At 40.2% G+C, this 25,717-nt stretch overlaps 1 protein-coding gene across 1 annotated transcript; it reads left to right on the top strand.

Annotated features, from left to right (window-relative positions):
• Window positions 1–637: 637 nt before the first annotated feature.
• Window positions 638–3,144, top strand: LOC107769184 (uncharacterized). The gene is made up of 7 exons (XM_075221212.1): window positions 638–860; window positions 946–1,204; window positions 1,283–1,940; window positions 2,074–2,195; window positions 2,313–2,400; window positions 2,509–2,667; window positions 2,752–3,144. The coding sequence occupies exons 1-7, from the start codon at window positions 638–640 to the stop codon at window positions 3,142–3,144; spliced, it is 1,902 nt and encodes a 633-aa protein (XP_075077313.1).
• Window positions 3,145–25,717: the final 22,573 nt, after the last annotated feature.

Raw genomic sequence — 25,717 nt, 5'->3', positions numbered from 1 at the left:
TGCGTGCAAATATTGAATGATGATGTTGATGTACTCGACGAGAGATGGAATTGAAGACGTACATGCATTCCGATTGTAGCTGCCTTTTGTTCATGGTAGCCTTAGATTTATAAGAATCTGTTTATGTACATTTCGAACAGATGATGTCTTTATTTCATACCAGTTTTTGTAAATTCTAATCTTGGAAGCTCATGATTTGTACTACCAATCCTTGGGGAGTGTATTAGAGTCAGTTATATATTAATGGAATTGGATAGTTATTAATTGGCTTACCTGACGGGTCGGGTTAGGTTCCATCATGACTAGATGGATTTTGGGTCATGACACTAATGCAGTGTGATTTTATCTTTTATAGGAATTTTAATATGGCCTCCTCTTTGAATAGAGCTATTGAATCCGTTGATGAAAGTCAAGCCTATTATAATACTCCATCTCACCTCCAGGAAGGAGATGAGGAACCTTTACCTAATCTAAATCATCATCGTGTTAGTGAAAATGAAGTGGGCAGTAATCGAAGAGCAATTGGTCATTGTACTCCTATTATGACTCCTCCATTTCAGTAGATGACTGAGTTCTTTTGTCACTTGGCTGTGACAATGTCAGAACCTAGTGAATAAATTTTGAGAAGATGAGGAAAATGGGTGGAGTTGAATTTGAAGGCACTATTAATCCCCCAGTAGCTGAACAATGGCTCGAGCATATGAAGAGGGTCTTTGAACAACTAGAGTGTAATAATGCTGCCAAATTTAAGTATGCTATCTCTCTTTTACAAAAGGATGCCTATGATTGGTGGGTAAGTGTGCCAAATGCAAAAGCAAAACCTCTGGTGCTTACTTGGGATGACTTCGTGAAAGCATTTCGTGCGAAATATGTTCCCCCTGTCTATTGTGATGCTAAGAAAAAAAGAGTTTCTGAATTTAAGACAAGGGAGTATGTCTATTGCAGAGTATCAACAAAAATTTCTCAAGCTTTCTTGCTATGCTGGAGGTATTATTGATGATGAAAGAGACAAGTACAGAAGATTTGAAGAAGGTTTGAATGGTTCAATCCGAAAATCTGTGGCAATCTTGCAACTTGAAGATTTTTCCAAGCTAGTTTCGGCTGCTCTTACTTGGGAAAGAATTGACAAGGAAGAAGCTAGTAGGAGAGAAAACAAGTTTAGGACGGGTAATTCAGATTATGGCGGTCCATCCAAGAAGGGAAAGTTTGACTATTCCAAGACTGAAAGTGCACAGAAGTCATCATATCATAAGTAGAATACACTAAATTTCTCTACTGCTAGTACTCCAAGTTATGGCCAAGGCAAAACTTATACACCTACTTGTGCACAGTGCGGGAAGAATCACTATGGTGCCTGCAGAAGAGCTTCTGGTGCTTGTTTTAATTGTGGAAGTTTGGATCATAAAGTGAAGGATTTTCCTAATCCTAATCCTTTTTCTTCTACACATACAGAGGGCTCAATTCAAAAGCCTGTCACTACTTCTTCTCAAGCTAATGGTGGTGCAAAACCTAGAAATATGCAAGCAATGGGTTCGGGTGGAGCTAATCAGGGTAGCGGGTCGAGAGGCACTGCACGAGTCTATGCTACGAGACAGAAGAATGACCAAGATGGCCCAGACGTGGTTGTTGGTCAATTTCACTTATTTGGCATATCTGTTGTTACATTATTTGATCATGGATCTTCGCATTCTTATGTTTGCTCATCACTTGCAATTCCTGATACTGTTAAATCTGTGAGACTTGATTTTGATGTGCTCGTAACGAGTTCATTAGGGCATCATGCTGTTGTTAATAGGATTTATCGAGATTGTCCATTCATGATTCAAAATCTAGTCTTCCCTGTAGACTTACTTGAAATGACCTTCCAAGACTATGATATTATTGTTGGTATGGATTGGCTCCATAGGCACCATGCATTGGATTATTATAGGTTGAAGCAAGTGACTTTTAGAACTCCTGCATATTCACACATAGTAGTTCAAAGAGAAAGATCATTGACATCTAATACTATTTATGCGGTCTTGGCAGTGAAGATGATTCGTCAAGGTTGTGATGCCTATCTTGGTCATACAGTCGATACACGATTTAGGGAGTCCAAGTCTTGAGGACATACCAACTGTGTGTGACTTTCCTGATGTATTTCCCGATGTTCTTCCTGGGTTGCCTCCAGAAAGGGAGATTGAATTTCCTATAGAGTTTGTCCCTATAACTACTCATATTTCTACCGCTCCTTATAGAATGGCTTCAGCTAAATTAAAAGAGTTGGAGGCTTAATTGCAAGAACTTCTTGAGAAAGGTTTTATCCGTCCCAGTATTTCGCTTTGGGGAGATCCTGTTTTATTTGTGAAAAAGAAAGATGGCACTCTTAGGCTTTGCATTGATTACCGACAGCTGAACAAGGTAACAATAAAGAACAAATACCCACTTCCTAGAATCGATGACTTATTTGACCTACTGAAGGGTGCCAACTTGTTCTCAAAAATTGACTTGAGGTCTGGATATTATCAGTTGCGAGTGATGGAGCAAGATGTTTCTAAAACTGCTTTTAGGACCAGGTATGGACATTATGAATTTTTGATAATGCCATTTGGTTTGACAAATGCTCCTGTTGAATTTATGGATCTAATGATCCGTGTATTCAAGCCTTACCTTGATCAATTTGTTGTGGTCTTTATTGATGACATTTTAGTCTATTTCAATAATAGAGAAGATGATGATAAACATCTCTGAATTATCATGCAAATTCTGAAGGACTGGCAACTCTACGCGAAGCTTTCCAAATGTGAATTTTGGCTGAGTGAAGTAGCTTTTTTGGGGCATATTGTATCAGTTGAAGGTGTGAAGGTTGATCCTAGTAAGATTCAAGCTATTGTTGAATGGAAACCCCCTAAAAATCCAACTGAGATCATAAGTTTCTTGGGTTTAGCAGGATACTATAGGAGGTTCGTGAAGGGCTTCTCTATTATAACTTCTCTTTTAACCAAACTTTTGGGGAAAGACGCCAAGTTTGTGTGGGATGACAAGTGTCAAGAGATCTTTGAAAAGCTCAAATCCTTATTGACACAAGCTCTAATACTTTCTTTCTCACCTGAAGGGAAAGATTATGTGATATACAGTGATGCATCTCACCGTGGCTTGGGTTGAGTTTTGATGCAAGAAGGGAAAATAATTTCTTATGCCTCTCAAAAGTTGAAATCACATTAGTTGAATTATTCCACTCACGATCTTGAACTTGCTGCCATTGTTTTTGCTTTAAAAATTTGGGGGCATTACATGTACGGGGAGAAGTGTCATATATTTACAGATCACAAGAGTTTTAAGTACATGGGTACACAAAAAGAGTTAAACTTGAGACAATGTAGATGGCTTGAACTCATCAAATATTATGATTGCACGATTGATTATTATCCTGGTAAAGCCAATGTGGTTGTAGATGCATTGCATCACAATTCCCTTGCAAGTTTAACTCTAAGTCATTTGCCTTTGCTTCTTGAATTAAGAGCCATAAAAGCTTCTCTTTAATTCTAATGGTTCTATCATTTCTAATTTGCAAGCCAAGCCAGTCTTACTTGAGCAGGTCCAAGAAGCGCAGAAGTTAGATGAGAAGCTTGTGAAACGGGTTGAAGAAGTCTAAAATGCAAGAGAATTAGATTTTACATTGAAGAAAAATGGTACCTTATTTTATAAAAATAGGTTTTGTGTTCCTAATTATGGTGAATTGAGGAAGGAGATCTTGATTCAAGCACATAGTTCACCTTATGCAATGTATCCTGGAGGTACTAAAATGTACCGGACCATCAAGGAGCACTACTGGTAGAGTGGTATGAATAAAGGCATTGCAGAGTTCATTTCTAAATGCTTGGTTTGTCAACAAATAAAAGCTGAACATCAAGTCCCAGCTGGTCTACTGCAACCCTTGCCAATACCTAAGTGAAAATAGGAAAGGATAATGATGGATTTTGTTTCTGGACTTCCACGCACTCAAAGGAATCATGATGCGATTTGGGTCATTATAGATAGACTAACTAAGAGTGTTCATTTCTTGGTAATCAGAATGGAGTACTCACTGGAATGCTTGGCAGAATTATCCATTAAAGAGATTGTGAGGCTGCATGGAATCCCTGTTTCTATTGTGTCTGACAGAGATCCAAGGTTTACATCCAGATTTTGGTCTAACTTGCAAGAAGCTTTGGGTTCCAGGTTGAATTTTATTACTACTTTCCATCCACAAACAGATGGCCAGTCTGAGAGAGTAATACAAATCTTGGAGGATATGCTTCGAGCCTGCATTATTAAGTTTGAGGGTAGTTGGGATAAATACTTAGCCCTGATAGAATTTACTTACAATAATAGTTACTAATCAAGTATAGGCATGCCTCATTATGAACCTTTATATGGGAGAAAATGTAGAACTTCTCTTTGTTGGAACGAGGTTGGTGAAAGAAAATTGGTGGGGCCTGAGATTGTGCAACAAACTGAAGATAAGGTAAAAATCATCAAGGATCGCTTAAAAATTGCTTCAGATGGACAAAAGTCTTATGCTGATCTTAAGAGGTGTGATATTGAGTATCTGCGGGTGATAAGGTATTCTTAAAGGTTTCTCCATGGAAGAAGTATATGAGATTTGGCTAAAAAGGTAAACTTAGTCCTCGATTTATTAGACCTTATGAAGAGCTTGAGAGAGTTGGCCCGGTTGCTTATAAACTAGCTCTTTCACTAGAGTTAGACAAGATCAACAAAGTCTTCCATGTTTCTATGCTTAGAAGATACTACTCAAATCCATCTCATGTTCTTCCTATCGAATCTATTGAGGTCAATCCTTAATTGACATATGGAGAAGAACCAATCTAAATCTTGGCGCATGAGATAAAAGAGCTTAGAAATAAGATATTCCCCTTAGTGAAGGTTCTTTGGAGAAATTATTCTGGCAAGGAAGCTACTTGGGAGCGAGAAGAGGATATGCGAGTTCAATATCAACACTTGTTTCGGGACTAGTATAAGGTACATTTCGGGACGAAATGTTTTTAGGGGGAGAGAGTTGTAACACCCCAAAGTTTTAACTAATATTTGCATTCTCGATTGAGAATATTTATAAATAAGATAAATTTTACGTCGTACTTCCTAAACGTGAATTTAAAAATATATAAAAATTTCTTAATTTAGGTTGTGTTAATATTGACAAAAAGTTTCATGGTGTTGCTATGTGTAACAATTAATATTATTTTGATGAATTGTGATTAAAAACACTAGATATTTAAGGTTTTGGGCTGCCACTCTTTTTATATTTATATAAAGATATTTAGTAGTTTGGGCAGCCAATTGTATTTCATACTTATCTAAAGTTCATAAATATTACTTATTTGACTTGCTTTTCTATAACCTGCTCTCATGTTTCCCTCTTTCATGAAAAAGCAAAACCCCTACCCTCTCCCCTCTTATCACCTGAAATACTTCATGATAACCATCAGAAATTTTCACTAAACCAACCAGCAAAACTAGTTCTTGGTGAAGCTCAAGTTTCTCCCCTCTTTTGTGGTAAGTTACTAAACTCATTTTTACACTAGACAGCTATGAGTATTTTCTTCGTATCTTCTTGTATAGGGGTATGTTTTAAGTGATCCAAGCTTTTCTGGAAAGATATTTCATAGATCTATAATGCTTATTCAGGCACCAAAACCTGATTTGTCTTTTATTTACCCGAAAATGGGTGATGAAGTACAAGGTAGGTACTGCCCAGATTTTCTGTTTTACAAGCCTTCCCTGTACTACTGTTAGTAATTTTAGCATAACGTTTTGTACAAAACTGATATGGGGGTGATTCAAGATTGTTTCAAATGGTAAGACATATATCTACAACTATAATGAAGACCATACAGTCTAGTTTGTCCATTTTCATCTTCAAAACTGAGTCACAACACAAGACAGTGATACTGTCCCGAATTTCTATTTAAAATATTTTGGGTAATTTGCACCAATATCATGTTTAGTTTGACATTTTAAATCATTAAAATTATATAGATATTTGATTATATATTTAAGGTATATATACCCTTGTAAAATCTAAGGGGAAGTGTTTGAGAAAGTGAACGAATTTTATTTGTCTATAGCGTAGATGATTCGAACGTCCTCAAGTTATGGTTGGACTATTTTGTGGTAAAACACCAAGGTTTGTGTATAAACTTTGTACTCTTTTTACTTGCTGCAATATTTTGAAATAACCTGATATTTTATTTTTCTTGTCTTCAATTTATATCATTGTATTCGTGTTATATCAAGTATTGTAATATATTCGCTAAATCGCCCACTCGTACGGATTTGCTTGATCATTTTTCATTCTTGTTAGGACTTTGTCCTTCTTGTAGGTGTGACTTTGTCACTCATCTTGGCATGCCTCTTGATTCGGATCTTTTGCCATCTTGACTTTGGATTTGTAGTTCCTCTTAAATTATGGAACTTGTCTGCGTTAAGTACGAACTAGGAAGCCATTTTGAATATGGTTCTTGATTCTCTTGAATATTGTGTTTTGACCCTACTTGATTTGGGGCTTTGGTCCATCTTAATATCTGATTATACTTAGTGTGATGGCATGACGTACATATTGGGGGAAAAATGGATATATGGCAAACTCTCTTGGATTGATAGTATACGCTTTCTCGACTCTTGAATCTTGAACATTGTTATTGATAATTGAAAATATTTCAAGGTTTGATATTCGATAATTTTGATATATTTATTCACTTGTTTTAAATTATGTTTAATTTGAGCTACCTATGACTGAAAAAGGGAATTGGAGAATTTAATAGCTCCAAGCCCAAAGTTTATATGCCACTAAGCTTTATGCTTAGCGATAGTTGTTTTCTATCGTAGGTAATGTACGGGATGAGATTTAAAGACGGCCTTATGAAGTAGTCTTTTTTGGTAGCACTTATGGAGATCACATTTGCATATGCACCTAGATTTTGTATAGTTTTGGGACTTGTACATGATCTATATGTCACACTCATGTACGTTATTTTGGAGGCTTGTTGGATCTTAAGACCAAAATCTTGTTACTTGAATTTGGTAACTTATTTTTTTATTTTAGGGTGTGTTAATAACTCAAGTCTTGTAATATGCTAAATTTACATTGTCTTGTAAAAATGTACAAAGGAGAAGACTATTTTTATTTTAATTTTATTTTTACTCGCTAGTTTGAAATTTATGTACAATATGAACATGCAGTGATGTTGAACGAAAAGTATAATTTTGTTAGAAGTTGCTTAACTTGTTGATTATTCAAGAAGGGTTATATCACCTTGTGCTAATATTTTGACATTGTATTTTATAAAAACAATTCTGAAGTGTATTTTCTAAAACAAAAATATTGCACTTTGAACCTTTATAGCATGAGCCTATTTTCGCTACTAAATTATTCTGAATATTTTTTTAGATTAATATCTCCTTAATGTTGTAAGTAGTAAATTATATTTTTTTCGTAAGTAGAAACCTCCCAAAGGGGTTGCTACACATGCATTTCTCATGGTCACTCATTCCTCACAATCACTCGGCACTCGCACTCAGTAGGTAACTGCGTTTACTGTGGGTGTGCAAACTCCTGAGGGGCTCCTTCAACCCAAGCACTATAATAGGCCAATATGGCCTACTACGGCGTGCATCCCGATCCATATAATAATAACATGTATAAAGCCAATATGGCCTGCTGCGGCGTGCAGCCCAATCCCATATTTATCCTCACAATCAGGCCCTCGGCCTCACTCAGTCATCAATCTCTCCAGTTTTTCGGGCTCAAAAATGTCATGAAAATTAGCCCAAAAATGATGATATGATGTATCAATAATTAGCAACAGAGACTAAGATATGATATGAAATGAATGAACACAACTAAGTATGAAATTACAATTTAAACAATTAATTCAACAACAATACGGCCTCTGTGGGTCTCAATGATACCGGCATATAGCCTTTGCATGATTTTTAACATGATTCTCAACTCAATTTTTTAACACATGAAAGTATATGGATAATGCCAAGATTATTTGACCACACAATTTTACGAAATCAATTACGTCACAATTTCTACGGTGCACACCCACACGCCCATCAACTAGCATGTGTGTCACCTCCAAACAAATCACATAATACGTACACTCAGGGTTCATACCCTTAGCTCCGAGTTTAGAAATGTTACTTACCTCGAATAAGCCAAATTCAATACCGAGCAAGCTGAACAATGCTCCAGAAATTCCACTTTGCGCGTATCAACCTCTGAACGCCTTCCTATCTTCTTAATTCAAAGCCAACAATACGAAACTAGTCAAACAATGTGCAAGTTAATCAAAATATACTCCAATGCTTACAATTTATAAAAATTCTCAACTCTGCTCGAAAAATCAACCAAAAGTCAACAGTGGGGCCCACGTCTCGAAACCTGACAAAACTCACAAAATCAGACTCATTCAATTACGAGTCCAACCATACTAATTTTACTCAAATCCGACTCCGAATCGATATTCAAAACTCAAAAATTCATTTTATGAATTTATAGTCAATTCTTCCGATTTCTCTTTAGAATCTTATAATCATACACAAAAAACAAAGATTATTTCATGAAATATATTCACAATCGAGTCAAGAATACTTACCCAAAGTCGTGTGGTGAAATGTCTCTCCAGAGTTGCCCAAACCGAGCTCCAAAATTCGAGAATGGATAAAAATGTTGAACCCTCGAATTTAAAGCATTCTGCCCAGCATCGTTCGCATTTGCGAAACAGTGGTCGCACCTCCGACCTTCGCGTCTGCAGAAAAAGGCCCGCGCCTGCGAGACAACCTCGACCCAGCAATGGTCACTTATAGGATGACCATAATCGCTTCTGCGATCGCGCTTCTGTGCATGTCGAACCGCATCTGCGTGACCTTTACGACCAGCTTCCATTTTCGCTTATGTGAAGAGAAACCCCGCATCTGCGAAGTCGCTTCTGCGACCAATTGTCCGGAGATGCGGCCACACCAAAGCCAGTAGCCTTAGCCAATTGCAACATGTGACGAAATGATTCGAACCTCGTCCGAAACTCATCCGAGCTACTCGGGACCCCGTCCGAATATACCAACAAGTACCATAAAATAATACAGACTTACTAGAGGCCTAAAATCACACATAACAACATCGAAACGACGAATTGAATCTCTATTCAAACTTAAATGAACTTTGAATTTTTAACTTCCAAAACTCGTGTCGAACCATACCAAATCAACTCAGAATGAACTCAAATTTTGCGTACAAGTCATAAATGACATAACGAAGCTAATGCAATTTCCGGAACCAAAATCCAAACTCGATATCGTAAAAGTCAACTTCCGGTCAAACTTATGAATATTCCACACCTCCAAATTTTCAACTTTCGTCGATTAGTGCCGAAAACCTTCTAGAAATATCCAAGTGAAATTCCGGGCATACTTCCAAGTCCAAGATCACCATCTGGACCTAACAAAATCATCAAAACTCTAATCCGAGGTCGAATACTAAAAAGTCAAACTTGGTCAACTCTTCCAACTTATAGCTTCAAACATGAACTTCATACTTTCAAACTAATTCCGAAATACATGAAAACCAAAACCGACGATTCACACATGTCATAATACATCATATGTACCTATTCAAGATTTCAAATAGTTGAAAGAAGCGTAAAATGCTCAAAACGACCGGTCGGGTCGTTACATTCTCCCCCACTTAAACATTCATTTCCAAGCCGTCAAATCACTGTGTCACCTTACCATGCATATACCCGAGGGTGATCCCACGTTACCCTATTCTATATAGGCCTTACCACACAACAGTTTTGAAGATCCTTAATTTAGCCTTAGCCCATAAAACTTGGAGCCCAATCTCTAACATCCGAAATTCTTTTCAAGACCCGAATCTCACATATATACATTGTATAAGTCTGAACAGGATGTATTAAGCCATAACCATAACCCAAGATGTAATCACGTGATATACCACATAACTCGCACACTCGCAATAATTTCTAATCACTGTAGCTACTTAAAAATAAACCGGATACCTATGATAAACCTCATGTCAAATAAAACCTCGTTCCAAAACCTTCGTACATTGCCGATAATAAAAGAAACATGCATAATCTTATAATTCTATTTTGAGCGTATGTTCGGGTCAAGTATCGGGTGGCCCGAGAGTATTTCGGTGCCTATTACGGAAGGTTAGCATTTTGAAGGTTTAACAGTTTTCTAAGTTTAGGTTGAAGTGTATTTTGATGTTATCGATGTCCGTTTGGGATTTCGAGCCTGAGAATAGTTCCATATGGTGATTTTAGTCTTAGGAGAGTGTCCGGATGTTGATTTGGAGGTCCGTAGGTCGTTTCGGCTTCAACTGGAGAAAGTTGGAAATTTGGATGATTTTTAGGAAGTTTGACCGGGAGTGGACTTTTTGATATCAGGGATAAATTCTGATTCTAGAAGAGGGAGTAGGTCTGTAATGTCAATTATGACCTGTGTGCAAAATTTGAAGTCAATAGGACTTGATTTGATAGGTTTCGGCGTCGAATGTAGAAGTTTGAAGTTCTAAAGTTCATTTGGCTTGAATTGGGTTGCGATTCATGGTTTCGATGTTGTTCGATGTGATTTGTGGCCTCGAGCAGATTTGTGTTATGTATTGGGACTGGTTGATGGGATTGGACGGGGTCCCGAGGGCTGGGTAAGAGGCTTTGTGTATTGATTTGCGAATTCTTAATTTTCTTTACACAATTAGTACGGTTGGTGGTATGGATGCGTGGACTTTGCGACCTGGGCAGTGGTCATGGGAACGTACCCCACGGCGAGATTGGTATAAGTGTGACATATTAGTCACATGATTGTTAAATATTGAAACCAAGTATGGAGATTTTAGGGTACTATCGTTAAATATGGGAGTTTGTTCTGGATTGGTACGGCTGCTCGTGTGTGTCATGAATAGGGCCATTGTGCATCCTTGAAAGGTTATTAGTCCAATATGGTATGATCAGAATCAATGCGAGGTCTCGTGTAGCGTGTAATGTTATGTGAGAAGGATGGCTCTCGAGATGAGGGTCATTTATCGCATGTTAGTTGTGCTTGAGTTTCATAGCGTGTGACGCTATTCGTCCCCCCATAGTTGTATTTTTGCACTCGGCGTGCTTGTGGTCGATATTCGGGCATCTCGTAAGCGTAAGCGTTACAACTTAATGTGTGTGTTTTCTTATTAATTGTTATGTACGGATCGCGTGGCACTCCGCCACGGGTATACTATTTGGATCGGGTTACACGTCACAACAGTATCATATTGGATCGGGTTGCACGCCGCAATAGTGAGATGTTGAGTACGGTTCCATATATTAGTTTCTGTGTATTTTATTTCTCATTCACTGAGGAGAGTTTATAGCGTCTGTTCGATCGTTTTGTTTGTTATGCGGGCTGGGAAGTTCCATACCAGAGTTCATTTTTACTTATGTATCGCAATTGAGTTTGTAGCCTATTAGCGTATTTTTGGCGTCGTACGAGATCTGGGTCAGTGTTTGAGGTGGCTTATTACCTGTGTAGCTTATACTGGGTGAGACGAGACTATTCGACCTGAGATTCAGTGCAATCAAATTTATATAAGGTATATTAAAGAGAGAACATCGCTGTTCGGTTTAGAATGAGGTTATGGTCCTTGTCAGGAGAAGCGACTCCATGATTTGATTGATTCAGTAGGTGGTTATGAATTTCTACACATCTTCTCTGTCTCAGCAATATTATGAGGATTGAAACCGGGCTTATTTTGTATTATGAGGTGTATTGCGAGCATCATATTCGTAAAATTTCAGCTATTATGGTTGAAGGATGTTATTATGGGCAACCGACTTATATGGTACGTGGTGTGATTTCTGCATAAATGCGCAATTTTATTTTGATACAGTGTATAGTGATTGTTACGGTGTTCGTATGTTAGAATCAGATATTGTAAAGAGATTCAAAGGTTGAGATTTGGTTCTAAGGCTTATTGACTAAATAAAAGGGAGAACCTTCAGTCCGGCTCAAGCTAATGTGCCCAGCTTGGTTGTGGTGGCACGGGTAGGTGCACAAGCTGTTGCACACTGATTTTGGATAACTCTGAAACAGTTCTTGGCACGTTCGAGGACGAACGTATGTTTAAGTGGGGGAGAATGTAATGACCCGACCGGTCGTTTTGAGCTTTAGTGCATTGTTTGGGGTTTGAGGCCTTAAGTAGCTTCACTACAGCTATTATGACTTGTACGTGTGGTCGGAATCGAATTTCGGGATGTTTGGAATTTATTTGGGAAGAAAGCTCTAAATTCGAAAGCTTTAAGTTGGACGAATTGACTAAGGTTTGGATTTTTAGTAAACGACCTCAAAATAAGGAATTTAAGGTTCCAATAGGTTCGTATGATAATTTCGGACTTGGGCGTATGTTCGGGTCGAGTATCGGGTGGCCCGAGAGTATTTCAGTGCCTATTACAGAAGGTTGGCATTTTGAAGGTTTAATAATTTCCTAAGTTTAGGTTGAAGTGGATTTTGATGTTATCGATGTCTGTTTGGTATTCTGATCCTGGTAATAGTTCTGTATGGTGATTTTGGTCTTAGGAGCGCGTCCGTATGTTGGTTAGGAGGTCCGTCGGTCGTTTCGGCTTCAATTGGCGAAAGTTGGAAATTTGGATGATTTTTGGAAAGTTTGATCGGGAGTGGAGTAGGTCCATAATGTCAATTACGACCTGTGTACAAAATTTGAGGTTAATCGGACTTAATTTGATAGGTTTCGGCATCGAATGTAGAAGTTTGAAGTTCTAAAGTTCATCAGGCTTGAATTGGGGTGCAATTTGTGGTTTCAATGTTGTTCTATGTGATTTGAGGCCCCGAGCAGGTTTGTGTTATGTATTGGGACTGGTTGGTGTGAATGGACGGGGTCCCGAGGGCCTCGGGTGTGTTTCAGGGTGATTTCGGACCAATTTTGGCTGTTTTGGCTGCTTCTGTTGTTGGTTATGGTTTTGTCCTTCTGATCTTGCCCAAATCACATCTCTATTCGGGGGTTGTGAAGCGGTCGATTCAAAAAATAATACCCAACTAGGAGTCGGGATCGAACCCACAAGGAACGTAGATGGGATTAGGTATATATTCGGATTAAGCACGTAAAGTGTCTAAGATGCACTTCCACAAACTGTGTTTTGATTCTACTTCTAAATTATGCTACGGTTTGCAAATGTAAAGCTATAGAATAATATTTTTGGTGTTGTTTTTCAAGTATGTAAAAGATCTAGGGCTATGACTTCCACCTAGGTGTTTGTCTAACGGGTTGTGGGCTTTAGAGCGGGTTTTGTTGGTCGGGGTATATTATAGCAATCAACACACAATTACCCACTCAATACCTCTCGGTATCCCCACTTATCAACTCCTCCAAACTTAAGCTTTTGCTTGCCCTCAAGCAAATAAGGTAATTCTCACCTCCACAAGAAAAAAGTTGTTCCAGCTAAGCTAAGGTGAATCAAACACACATCAATTAGGACCAACAATTACCCACACACTCAAGAAGGCAATGTTTTGAAGGTTAAAGCACAAATAGCTCTAGTGTGACACTTGAGCATCAAGAGTTGACTTTACTCATCAAGGAAGTTCGTACTTTCATGTAGGTCATTGTGGATCCCAAACTTCTCCTCCTATACTCTCCGTTAGCTCATCTGAATGTAGCACTCAATTCAATGATTTGTGAAAAGTGCGCTCATCACTCTCAAAAGAATGTAACAAATACTACTCTAAGTACCATATGCTTGCCCCTCATCTATATCACCACTAATGTAAGCTCACTCGGCTTGAAATTACGTAGGGCTTTTTCGGCATGTAATGAAGGCTTTTGGACTATGGTAGGAAATGTTGGAATATAACGGGTTCATCTTTCCTTAAGCACTCCATTTTGTCTTTTTGGCTCATGCTTTGCCGACTCTTTGAGTCATTTTTTTCCTTAGGGGAACTAGAGAGACTTGACATCACTCTTTCTTGGTCATTATATTCATTTTCTCCTTCTTTGGTTTCTCCATGATTTGCACTTTTGCTTTTCTTTGAATCCCTTCAACTCTTCAATTTATTCACTTTCTTTTTGTGTTATTCTTTTGTTCTTTCTTTCTTTTTCTTTTTCTTTGCCTTTCCTTTTCTCTTTTTTGTACCTTGATACCACTTTCAAACTCCTCGTCTCTCCCCCAACCTTATGTTTTCGCCAATTGCTTCTCATGAGTGTTAAGGAAAGCTCGGGTGTCAAGAGAGGGTCACTACAAAATGGGTAAAGGCTTGTAACAAGGTTATCAAATGAGAAAGTATTTAGGCTCAAAAGGGTTGACTAGGGATAACATCATTGGTGAGCCATGGAAAATTTCAAAATAGGTCAAGGAGAGCCTACAATCACTTCTCAAGCCAAGCAAAATTTAGAATTTCACCTAGAAACACATTCGGGGTAAGTTCTAGACCATTCGCACGGGTATTTGGACTTGTAACAAAACATATCACCTCTCACACAACTGGATTGTTAAAGAGGATAGAGGTGAGTACCCACGACAACCGTATTCAAGTTTGAAAATTGCAAATGGTTCAACTAAATAACTCGATGATTGGCTAAGTCAACACAAGAGTCACAAGGTCACTAACTAGAGCCATTTCTTTCCAAGAACTTGTTTTCAACCACAAGCGTGTAGTTAAGTGTGTTGATACCAAGTGAAGCATGCTTGACCCTTTTATTCATTATTACTACTATTTTTACCTAATCATCAAAACAGACTCAATCCCTTAAGAAGCTTGTCATGCCATCCATCGTTGGGAAGAGCCACCCGATTGACACAAAAATCACCTTTGGAAAGAACCGTGACATTAAGAAAACCAAAGGCTTATTTATCACTTAAACATAAAAAGAAGTTACCAAATCAACAAGAAGCATAAGAAGCTAAACTACTAAGAAACAAAATAAAAAAGCTATGAGGTAACTACTAAAAGCAAAAATGAATATACAAACCGAGAATGAGAAAGAGAATATATACATCAATAGAGAGGGGGGAATATATACATAATGAAAAAGAAAATAAAGATAGTAGTATAGTTATTACAAGACAATGTCATATCAAATCAAAATGGACCACCCCCCTGAATAAGAATTAGCATTGTCCTCAATGCTTAACAAAAATCAGAATAAGGGAGGGAAGAGAGTAAAGATAACTCCCTATGTGGTCTCAGTGTGCATGGAAGCATCACCACCCTCAGGCTCTTCCAACTGGATCTCATCATCCTCTATTCGGGGAGTAACGGGGTTGGTGAACATTTGAAGCACCTCCTCAGTTGTATGAGCAGCAAGGCCTGGCTCGTCAGACTGGCCAGCTGGTGCCACTAGTGCTGATGGTGCTGCTGGGTCTGCTGGTACTGATGGATTTGTCTCCATCAATAAGTCAAATGGAAGATCACCAGCTGCTGCTATCTTGGTCACCTCTTTTCTCAACTTGTCCACTGATTTTCTTGAGGCCTGTGATTTCCTCATCTTCTTCACCTGTTTACCCAACTACTCAATAGCTCCCCCATGTGCCACCAATGTATCCATGATTGTCTTATGATTGTCCAAGATCTTTGTCAATGTTTCCTCCACTGATGGAGGAACCTATGGTGCTGCTGGGGTAGAATACTGAGTTGCAACGATACTGGATATGACAGATAGCTTTGCAGTAGATGTCTGCACCCAATTGTTGAGACTCGCCAATGTCTGGGAAACTCACAGCGCAGTGAGTAGATATGTGGAGGAGGAAGGCACTGATACTGATGCTGATGGTCTAGAAGATGGAGGTGGGGGCATGGCAGTTGGCTCGGTGGAAAGCTCGGATGGTGTGGAAGGCATGGAAGCTGTAGAAGGCATAGCATCAGAATCTGCAACTACCACTGATGGCTCATCAGACTGGACTACGGTAGTAATTGATTTACCCTTGATTTTCGTGTTCCTTGGGTCCTTCAGAGAGTACCAGGAGAAGGGTTGCTTAGCCCTTACCTTCATATCAAAGCTCTTGGGCTCCACCCTCGCATCCGTGAGATACTCCGTGATAGTGTTGGGATACGGATAGGAGCTTTCACCTTGCCTGCCAACCAGAGACATGTTGGCCAACATGATGACACCCACATTAATTGGGTACCCGGCCATGATAGATGCAACTAAGACTGCCCGGGGGATTGGAAGATTGTTTTCATTCTGGCTTGGGTCTATGCGACTGTATACAAATGTTTGCCACCCTTTTGATTCAAAGTTGAGTGCGTTCCACAGAATAGGAACCCCTGCTGTGATCCATGGTGGTGGTGGTCTTGGAGCTGCTAGTATCTCAGCTAGCGAAGGGCGAGCTGCATCACCCAGTGTGAACTTCTCTAAATAGTACATCGGCTCCATACCCTCAAGCCCCAAATAAATGATCAGGGTGGTCTGATCAAATCGTACTTTTAAGTTCCGCACCTTAGTCACTTTAGTCCCATTTTTGATGTGCGCCACATTGGCGTAGAACTCCCGGACTAAGTGCTCCTTGGCATCCAATACGCTTTTCGTGAACCATTTCCACCCTTTTCTTTCCCGAAATTGTCTTAACACATTCGGGTTGTATCTATCCAGATCTTTCTACACAAACTGTCGCTCAAGAGTGAGCGATCTCTGTGGCTACCACTCTTGGAACCTGTTAAATGCAGTCAGGCTCGCAAACATATCTTCCCAAACTTCATTCTTCTTTGACCTCTCCAGTCTTGCAGCTCTGGTATCACCCCCCCGAACGTCATCTGGAATACCATCATCAACCTCAACTGTGTCTTTTACGGTGGGGGCATGAGTAGATGAGGGCTCCATAGCCTAACTGTTCCCTTCCGATCCCTCAGAAGTACTCTTAGAAAAGGTAGGCTCATCTCTCAGTCGGAATCTGTCCTGGGGCAGTTGTGGCTGTGATGGCACAGCAGGCTGCCTTGCACTGAGTCGCCCTCCGATGCTTCCCTATACGGGGCATATGAACTTGATTCGGAGGGCTCCGGTTATCTACCTCAGCCTACTGTTGCCTTCTTACTAATCACTTTTTGCACGGAGAGTGGTAGGGTACCTCTGCCTCGGCCTCGGGAGGGTTCACCCCACCCTTTGGAAGTATCACCATCTCTAACCATTTTCTGCAATACATATCAACATGAGTTAGTTAAAGTTCAAACACAGACTATAAAACAGTTGCAGATAAAATAGTGGGCAAGAGGGGGAAGTGCGGTCCGCATAATTCTGAGTGCAGCCGCAGAATGGCTTGAGCGGACCGCATAATTTTGAAGTATGGTCGCACAATTGAAGTGCGGATCGCACAATTCCAAGCCCCGTAATACCAGTTCTCTGAAGTTTGGACCTGCGGTCGCACAAATATTTTTCTGCGGACCGCACAATTTTGGGTGCGGCCGCACAATGCAAGCTCAAAAATTACAACTCTCTATAGTGAGAGAATTGCTCGATCTGCGGCTATAGTTCAATTTCTGCAGACAGCACAATTTCATGTGCGGTCCGCACAATCATTGCACAACATTTTTCCCTAGCCTAATGATCTACGGACCGCACAATTTCTTGTGCGGCTGCACAATTCAAAAATAATCAGCAGTAAACTTAGGGTTTCTAATTCACGCACAATTTAGACATGGTAGCAGCAATCTAGACAGGATACATAGTTTACCCATCCCCCAAATAGCAAATAGGATGTTACCCACGCAAACTTAAGCTCACATGATGATGAATTTGACATTAGTCCTAAAAATAACTAAACTAATTATGAACAAAATTAAGAAAATTGAAAATTTTAAAGATGAATTGAACATACCAATAATGTAATGATACTAACGAAAAATCAAAGATGATGAAATGAGTGTTAGTTGCGTGAATCAGTTGAGTGCACTGTGTTTGCCTTTGTGTTAATTATTCAGAGTTCGTAAAGTCTCAACAATAGTGAGAAGGCTATTATTTATAGTTGACCGATTAGGTCAAGAAGTCAAGAGATGAGTGCGGCCACACAATTTTGTGTGCGATCCGCACTCCTTTACCTGTTACAAATTACCCTTTTGATGATCTGCGGTCCGCATATTTTTTAGTACGGCCGCAAATATTTTTGCGGACCGCATATTTACTTGTGCGGACGCACTTTGGCCATTTCTCTGACATGCCTAACTTCCGAGAGTTTGCAATTTTTGATCTCCAGTTGTGCGGCTGCAGATCCCTTTATGCTGTGGCCTTCAAAATTGTGCGGTCCGCACAACAAATGTGCGGTCCGCAGTTTTTTCACACTTAGCCACTTTTCCTGAGCACAGTTCCTGCAAAGCACACTAATTCCTACAACACACTTCAAAACCAGTTAGCACAAAACAAGACCTATCTAAAGAAGAAGAAAAAGAAGAATAAAAAGAAACATGGGTTGCCTCCCAAGAAGCTCCTGATTTAACTTCGCGGCATGACGTAGATTACCATCAATCACTTGAAATGTATTAGTGCCACGACGTGACCATCATCAACTTTTCCAAGATAATGCTTTACCCGGTGACCATTGACTCTAAATACTTCTTCATTTTTATTCTTCAAGTCTAATGTACCAAAGGGTGTCACATTCACAACTTCAAACGGACCACCACTCTACTTAGACTTCAACTTTCCCGGAAACATCCGTAACAGAGAATTGAACAATAACAGAAGATCACCTTCTTTGAACTCTTTGTTCTGGGTGTACTAGTCATGCAGGTACTTCATCTTCTCCTTGTACAAGGAAGAACTTGTATATGCATGGTACCGGAATTCATCAAGCTCATTCAATTGTGCCACCCTTAAGTTATCAACGATATCCCACTCAAGATTTAGCTTCTTCAATGCCCACATAGCCATGTGTTGAAGTTCTACCGAAAGGTGAAAAGATTTTCTGAACATTAACCGATATGGAGACATCCCAAACGGTGCTTTGTAAGCCGTCCTATAAGCCCATAGAGCATCATCAAGTTTTTTCGACCAATCCGTCCGGTTGGCATTCACTATCTTTGACAAAATACTCTTGATCTCCCGGTTGGAGACTTCCACGTGCCCGCTTGCTTGAGGATGAAAGGGGGTCGTGACTTTGTGAGTGACACCATACATGGTGAGTAAGGTATCAAAAATTTTGTCGCAAAAGTGCGATCCCATATTGCTTATAATGGCCCTTGGGGTACCAAATCTTGTAAAGATGTTCTTTTTCAAAAATGCCACCACACTTCGAGCTTCGTTGTTGGGTAGAGCAATGACCTCAACCCACTTTGACACATAATCCACAGCTACCAAAATGTGATGTTCCCACAAGAGCTAATGAATGGTACCATGAAATCAATGCCCCACACATCAAAAATGTCAATTTCCAAGATGGTGGTGAGGGGCATTTCATTTTTCTTAGAAATGCCACTGGCCCTTTGACATTCATCACAATGCTTGACGAGATCACTAGCGTCCTTATAGAGGGTAGGCCAATAGAATCCACAACTCAACACTTTTGCCGTCGTTCTCGCTCTACCATGGTGACCACCATATGGTGAAGACTTCAAAGCCTCAAGAATTTCCACTTGTTCTTCCTCCGGCACACATCGCCGAATCACACCATCGGTACAAATCTGGAAGAGATACGGTTCATCCCAATAATAGTCAAGGCAATCCCGTTTGCGCTTACAAGATAATTTGCTAAGTCGGTGAACCGTGGCATCTCAGTCATTGAAATGGCTAGAAGTTGCTCGTCGGGGAAGGAGTCATTAATCTGAAGGCCGTCATGTGGCCTCCCCTCCTCATCCAAGCGAGACAAGTGGTCTGCCACTTGGTTTTCACTGCCTTTGCAGTCTTGGATTTCTAGATCAAACTCTTGCAATAAAAGCACCCACCGCATTAACCTCGCCTTTGAATACTTTTTGCTCATTAAGTACCAAAGCGCCACATGAATAGTGTGGACAATCACCTTTATACCTATTAAGTACGGGCGAAACTTCTCCATAGCAAAGAAAATAGCAAGGAACTCTTTTTCGGTCACCGTGTAATTGAATTGAGGATCGTTCATGGTCTTACTAGCATAGTAGACCAGATGGAAGATTTTGTTGATACGTTTCCCCAAAACTGCTCTGACTGCCACATCACTTGCATCACACATGAGCTCAAAAGGAAATCTCCAATTCGGTGTGGTCATAATAGGAGTAGTAGTCAATTTGAACTTGAGCAATTCGAATGCCTTCATGCAATCCTCGTTGAAATGGAATTTGGCATCCTTCTCCAAAAGCTTACACAAGGGGTTCACCACTTTGGAAAAATCCTTGATGAAATGACAATAGAACCCCGCATGACCCAAGATGCTCCTCACTCCCTTCACAGATGTAGGGGTGGGAGTTTAAAAATCACCTCTATTTTGGCCTTGTCGACCTCAATACCATGCTTTGAAATTTTGTGGCCGAGGACAATGCCTTCCTCGACCATGAAGTGGCATTTCTCCCAATTCAATACTAAGTTTGTATCCTCACATCTTGCCAAGACCTTATCCAAATTTTTCAAGCAATCATCAAAGGAATTCCCAACTTTAGAAAAATCATCCATGAATACCTCAAGAACATCCTCCACCATGTCGGTGAAGATAGCCATCATACACCATTGAAAGGTCGTCGGTGTATTGCATAACCCAAATGGAATCCGTGAAAATGCGAAAGTACCATAGGGACATGTGAAAGTAGTCTTCTCTTGGTCCTCCAGAGCAATAAGAATTTGATTGTAGCCGGAATATCCATCAAGGAAACAATAGAAAGCACGGCAGGCCAACCTATCAAGCATTTGATCAAGGAAGGGAAGTGGAAAAGGATCCTTCCTTGTGACTTTGTTGAGCTTGCGATAGTCCATACACACTCTCCATCCAGCCACCATTCTTGTAGGAATTAACTTGTTCTTGTCATTGGTGACCACCGTCATGCCCCTTTCTTTGGGACACATTGCACCGGAGATGTCCATGAACTATCGGAAATGGGGCAAACAACCCCAGCATCCAACCACTTTATGATCTCCTTTTTGACAACCTCTTGCATTGCTTCATTTAGTCTTCTTTGATGTTCAACAGATGGTTTGGCATCCTCCCCTAAAATAATTTTGTGCATGCAAAAGACGGGGCTTGTACCCCGAATATCTGCCAATGTCCATCCGATAGCTTTCTTCCTCTTTTGTAGCACCACCAATGTGGAGTCTACCTACACGTTAGTCAAACAAGAGGAAAGAATAACCAGCAAAGTAGAGCAAGGGCCAAGGAATTCATACTTGAGATGTGGAGGCAATGGCTTTAATTCCAAAGTTGGAGGCTCCTCGATTGAGGTCTTTGTTGGAGGAGTCTTCCGATTTTCAAGATCCAAGGATAATTTGCGGGGTTCATAAATGTAATACCCCATTCGTTGCAATCCATTCACACATTCCACATAGCCATCCTTCTCATCATCATCAAGGTTGAGCAAAACGGCCTCCAAAGTTTCATCCACATTCTTCATGGCACTAGTATCATCAATAAGCATATCGGCCACCAAGTTCACAAACGAACAAACTTCATTGATATTCGGTTGCCTCATAGATTTGCACACATGGAAAATCACCTTTTCATCACCTACCCATAAAGTGAGCTCACCGGCTTCCAAATCAACAAGAGCCTTCCTCGTAGCAAGGAAAGATCTCCCTAGAATAATAGGCACCTCATAGTCTACTTCACAGTCAAGAATCACAAAGTCCACCGGGAGGATGAGCTTATCAACTCGAACCAGCACATCATCAATAATACCCAATGGTCTCTTCATAGTACGATCCGCCACTTGTAACCTCATAGATGTGGGTCTTGGTTGCCCAATTCCCAAAGTCTTGAAAACCGAGTAGGGCATCAAATTGATATTTGCCCCAAGATCACAAAGAGCTTTTGCAAAGTCAGCGCTTCCAATAGTACAAGGGATTGTGAAAGCGCCAGGATCTTCTAATTTAGGAGCCATTGAGTGCACAATTGCACTCGATGTGTCATCTTTATAGTCTCACAAATCATCGACCTCTTCTTTGTCACCAAATCCTTCATGAACTTTGCATAACCGGACATTTTCTCTAAAGCCTAAACCAATGGCACATTAATAGATAGGCCTTTCATCATGTCAATGAACTTTTTGAATTAGTTCTCACCATTTTGCTTGGCAAGCCTTTGAGGGTATGGAGGAGGAGGCCTTGGCATTGGTGCCTTGGCCTTTGGCACCACCAGTTCCAGTATGTCTACAATGTGCTCCCTAGACGTGTTCACTTCCTCTTGAGTATCCTCCACTTTGTCATCAATATAAATTCTTACTTCATCATTGGCTTGCACCAAATTGTTTGGAATCTCATCTTCTTGAATCACTAGTTCATTATCCACAATTTTTCTTTGACTTGAGGTGGTTGCATCCCCACCTTTTCCACTCCTTGTAGTTACGGCCATGGTATGTCCCATGTTGTTCCCACCCTTTGGGTTCACCACCGTGTCACTTGGTAGTGCCCCCTTAGGATGAGTGTTCAAAGCTTGCGAGATTTGCCCCAATTGGACTTCCAAATTGCGGATTGAAATGTTGTGAGAGGCTAGTTTAGCATCGGAGTCAGCATTCTTCTCCATCATTTGTTTAAACATGTTCTCAATTTGCCCCATCTCATTGTTGGAAGATTTAGGACCATGGGAAGGATAAGGAGGCGGGTTGTTTGGTTGTTAAAACATCGGGGACCTTTGAAAGCCCAATCCCTGATTCTCTTGATTATTGTTCCATCCCCCTTGGTTGTTGCCTCCCCAATATCCTTGACTATTGCCACCCCAATTGCTTTGGTTGTTTTGACCATTCCAATTTCCTTGATTGTTTTGATTGTTCCAATTATCTTGGTTGTTTTGATTGCTCCAATTACCTTGGCTGTTTTGATTGCTCCAATTCCCTTGATTACCTTGAGATCGTCATTGTTGTTGATTTGGGCCTTGAGAGTTGCTTCTTTGCCCTTGGTAGTTGTTCACATATTGTACTTCCTCCTCTTGTTAATTGTAAAATTCATCTTGGTCAAACCCACTATCTTCTTGCACATATTGTTTTGCACGGTTTTGCACTTGTTGACCCTTTTGCCTTATCTTATTTACCATCATATTGAAACCCTCCATTGCATTTACTTTCTTAGGACCTTGAACTTGTTGAAGTTGAGCTTTGGCTAATCGATTCATTATAGTGGTCAACTCGACAATTGCTTGCCCATGATCATGCAATTCTTTATGTAGGTGAATCACATTTGGATTACCTTGAGGGACATTTGCTCTACTTTGCCATGCCGATGAAGTATCCGCCATTTCATCTATGATTTCACAAGCTTCAGCATATGGTGTGGTCATGAAATTTTCACCGGCAAGTTGGTTGACCACGCCTTGATTGGTAGTATTGATCCCCCTATAAAACGTTTGTTGGATCATAGCCTCTGTCATGTCATTGTTCGGGCACTCTTTCACCATAGTTCGGTACCTCTCCCATATCTTATGCAAAGGCTCATTGGGTTCTTGTTTGAATGCTAGAATCTCATCTCTAAGAGTAGCCATATGCCCGGGAGAAAAGAACTTGGCAATGAATTTCTCCGCCAATTCATCCCATGTATGGATGGAATGGTTTGGCAACCTTTCTAACAAATCCAAGGCTTTCCCCCGTAGTGAGAAAGGAAATAGCCTCAACCTTAAATCATCCTCGGAGACGTTTGTCTGTTTACTCCCCCAGCATGTGTCCACAAACCCTTTCAAGTGTTTGTACGCATTTTGATTCGGAGACCCGGTGAAGAATCCTCGTTGCTCTAGCAATGTGAGCATAACATTTGTGATTTGAACGTTGCCCTCCCTAATGCGGGGCGGGACTATGGCACTTGCATACCCTTCATTCGGCAACACCCGGTGTGGAGCTTCTCTTGGTAGATTTGGGGGTGGAACGGGAACGCTGTCTTGAGGTGGTCGGCCTCGTCTATTTGCTTGAGGTTCAAGAGGAACCTCTTCAACTTGGTCATCTTCCACGTCCACATCCCCCAAAGGCATGTTTCTGAGAGGATCATTGTTTTTGAGAGCCATTGTTTCACCTACAATTGTTTCACCAAAAATATTAGTAACGCGGAAGGAAAAGAAGACAATTCACACACAAAATCAAATATATAGCTACATCCGTTTTTAGCTCCCCGACAACGGCGCCAAAAATTGATCTCGCCCAAATCATACCTCTATTCGGGATTGTGAAGCGGTCAATTGCAATAATAATACCCAACTAAGAGTCGGGATCGAATCCACAAGGAGCATGGATGGGATTAGGTATATATTAGGATTAAGCACGTAAAGTGTCTAAGATGCACTTTCACATACTATGTTTTGATTCTACTTCTAAATTAGGCTACGGTTTGCAAATGTAAAGCTAGAGAATAATATTTTTGGTGTTGTTTTTCAAGTATGTAAAAGATCTAGGGATGTGACTTCCACCTAAGTGTTTGCCTAACGGGTTGTGGTCTTTAGAGCGGGTTTTGTTGGTCGGGGTGTATTATAGCAATCAACACACAATTACCCACTCAATACCTCTCAGTAATAGAGTGGTTTTGCCCAATTTGGCTTTCTCAAGTCCAAATGGGTAATGCACAAAACAGTTGAGAGATGCTCAAGTCGGATTTTACTATCTCTAGATTTAACCCTTTAATTGGGACTATCAATTTCTTAAGTTCATCCCAATTTCTTGTTAGCCAAGTTTTTCCAGACTAAGTCTCTCTTTCTCAAGTAGAGACTAAGTCAAATAGGCTTAAATCAATGTTTGCAACCATTAATTCTACAATTATAGCAAGAACTGGGCTAAATATTACACACCCAACCATAAACAGTCCCTAAATCAAACACCCATTAGGTACCCACACTAGGGTTGGGTCACAACCCTAGCTAGAAATTTAGCTACTTATAGTGGGTGAAGAAGAAAATAAAGAAGAAATGATGATAAAATTCATATTGCAAGATTAAAAGATGAAAATCCAATATTAAATCACCAATATAAGCTAAAGTTTCCTAAAGAAGTAGGGAAAAATGGCTACAATACTTACAATATTCAAAACTTAACCTAATTTTGTCAAAAAAGACTATTTATACACAGCTGAAATTTTCGGACAAAATTGCCCTTTCGAAGGTTCTGCGGCCGCACAATTCTGTGTGCGGTCCGCACTTTGCCGCAGCTCTTGACAAGAGTGGTTTCTGCGGCCGCACAATTCTGAATTGCGGCCGCACATCTTGAGTTCTACGGACCGCACAATTCTGAGTGTGGCTGCACATCTTGAGTTCTGGGGACCGCACAATTATTGTGCGGCCCGCACTTTGCATTGCAACACTGTCAAATTATTTTTCTTATTCTGCGGTCGCAGACAGAATTCTGCAGTCTGCACTTTAGCTTTTTTGTTTGATTTTTGTCCTTGTTCAAAATCACTCCTTCTTGAGTTGAATTTCATCACCTTGGCTCATTTCCCATTATTCCTTCAAGTAAGAATATTTCATTAGTTTTCGGGAAAACCTTTAAGCATTTTTGAACTAAAACGAAAGTCAACAGGCGCAATAAGTAGTCAAAATCCCCACTTATCACCTTCGCGAACAAGAAGGGAGTCCCGCATTCGCGAAGAAGACTTTTT

The sequence above is a fragment of the Nicotiana tabacum genome, chromosome 9 (assembly GCF_000715075.1).
Source record: "Nicotiana tabacum cultivar K326 chromosome 9, ASM71507v2, whole genome shotgun sequence".
Taxonomy (NCBI): domain Eukaryota; kingdom Viridiplantae; phylum Streptophyta; class Magnoliopsida; order Solanales; family Solanaceae; genus Nicotiana; species Nicotiana tabacum.
Note: the sequence above shows the minus strand (reverse complement) of the source record. Positions and strands in the feature narration are given on the sequence as shown.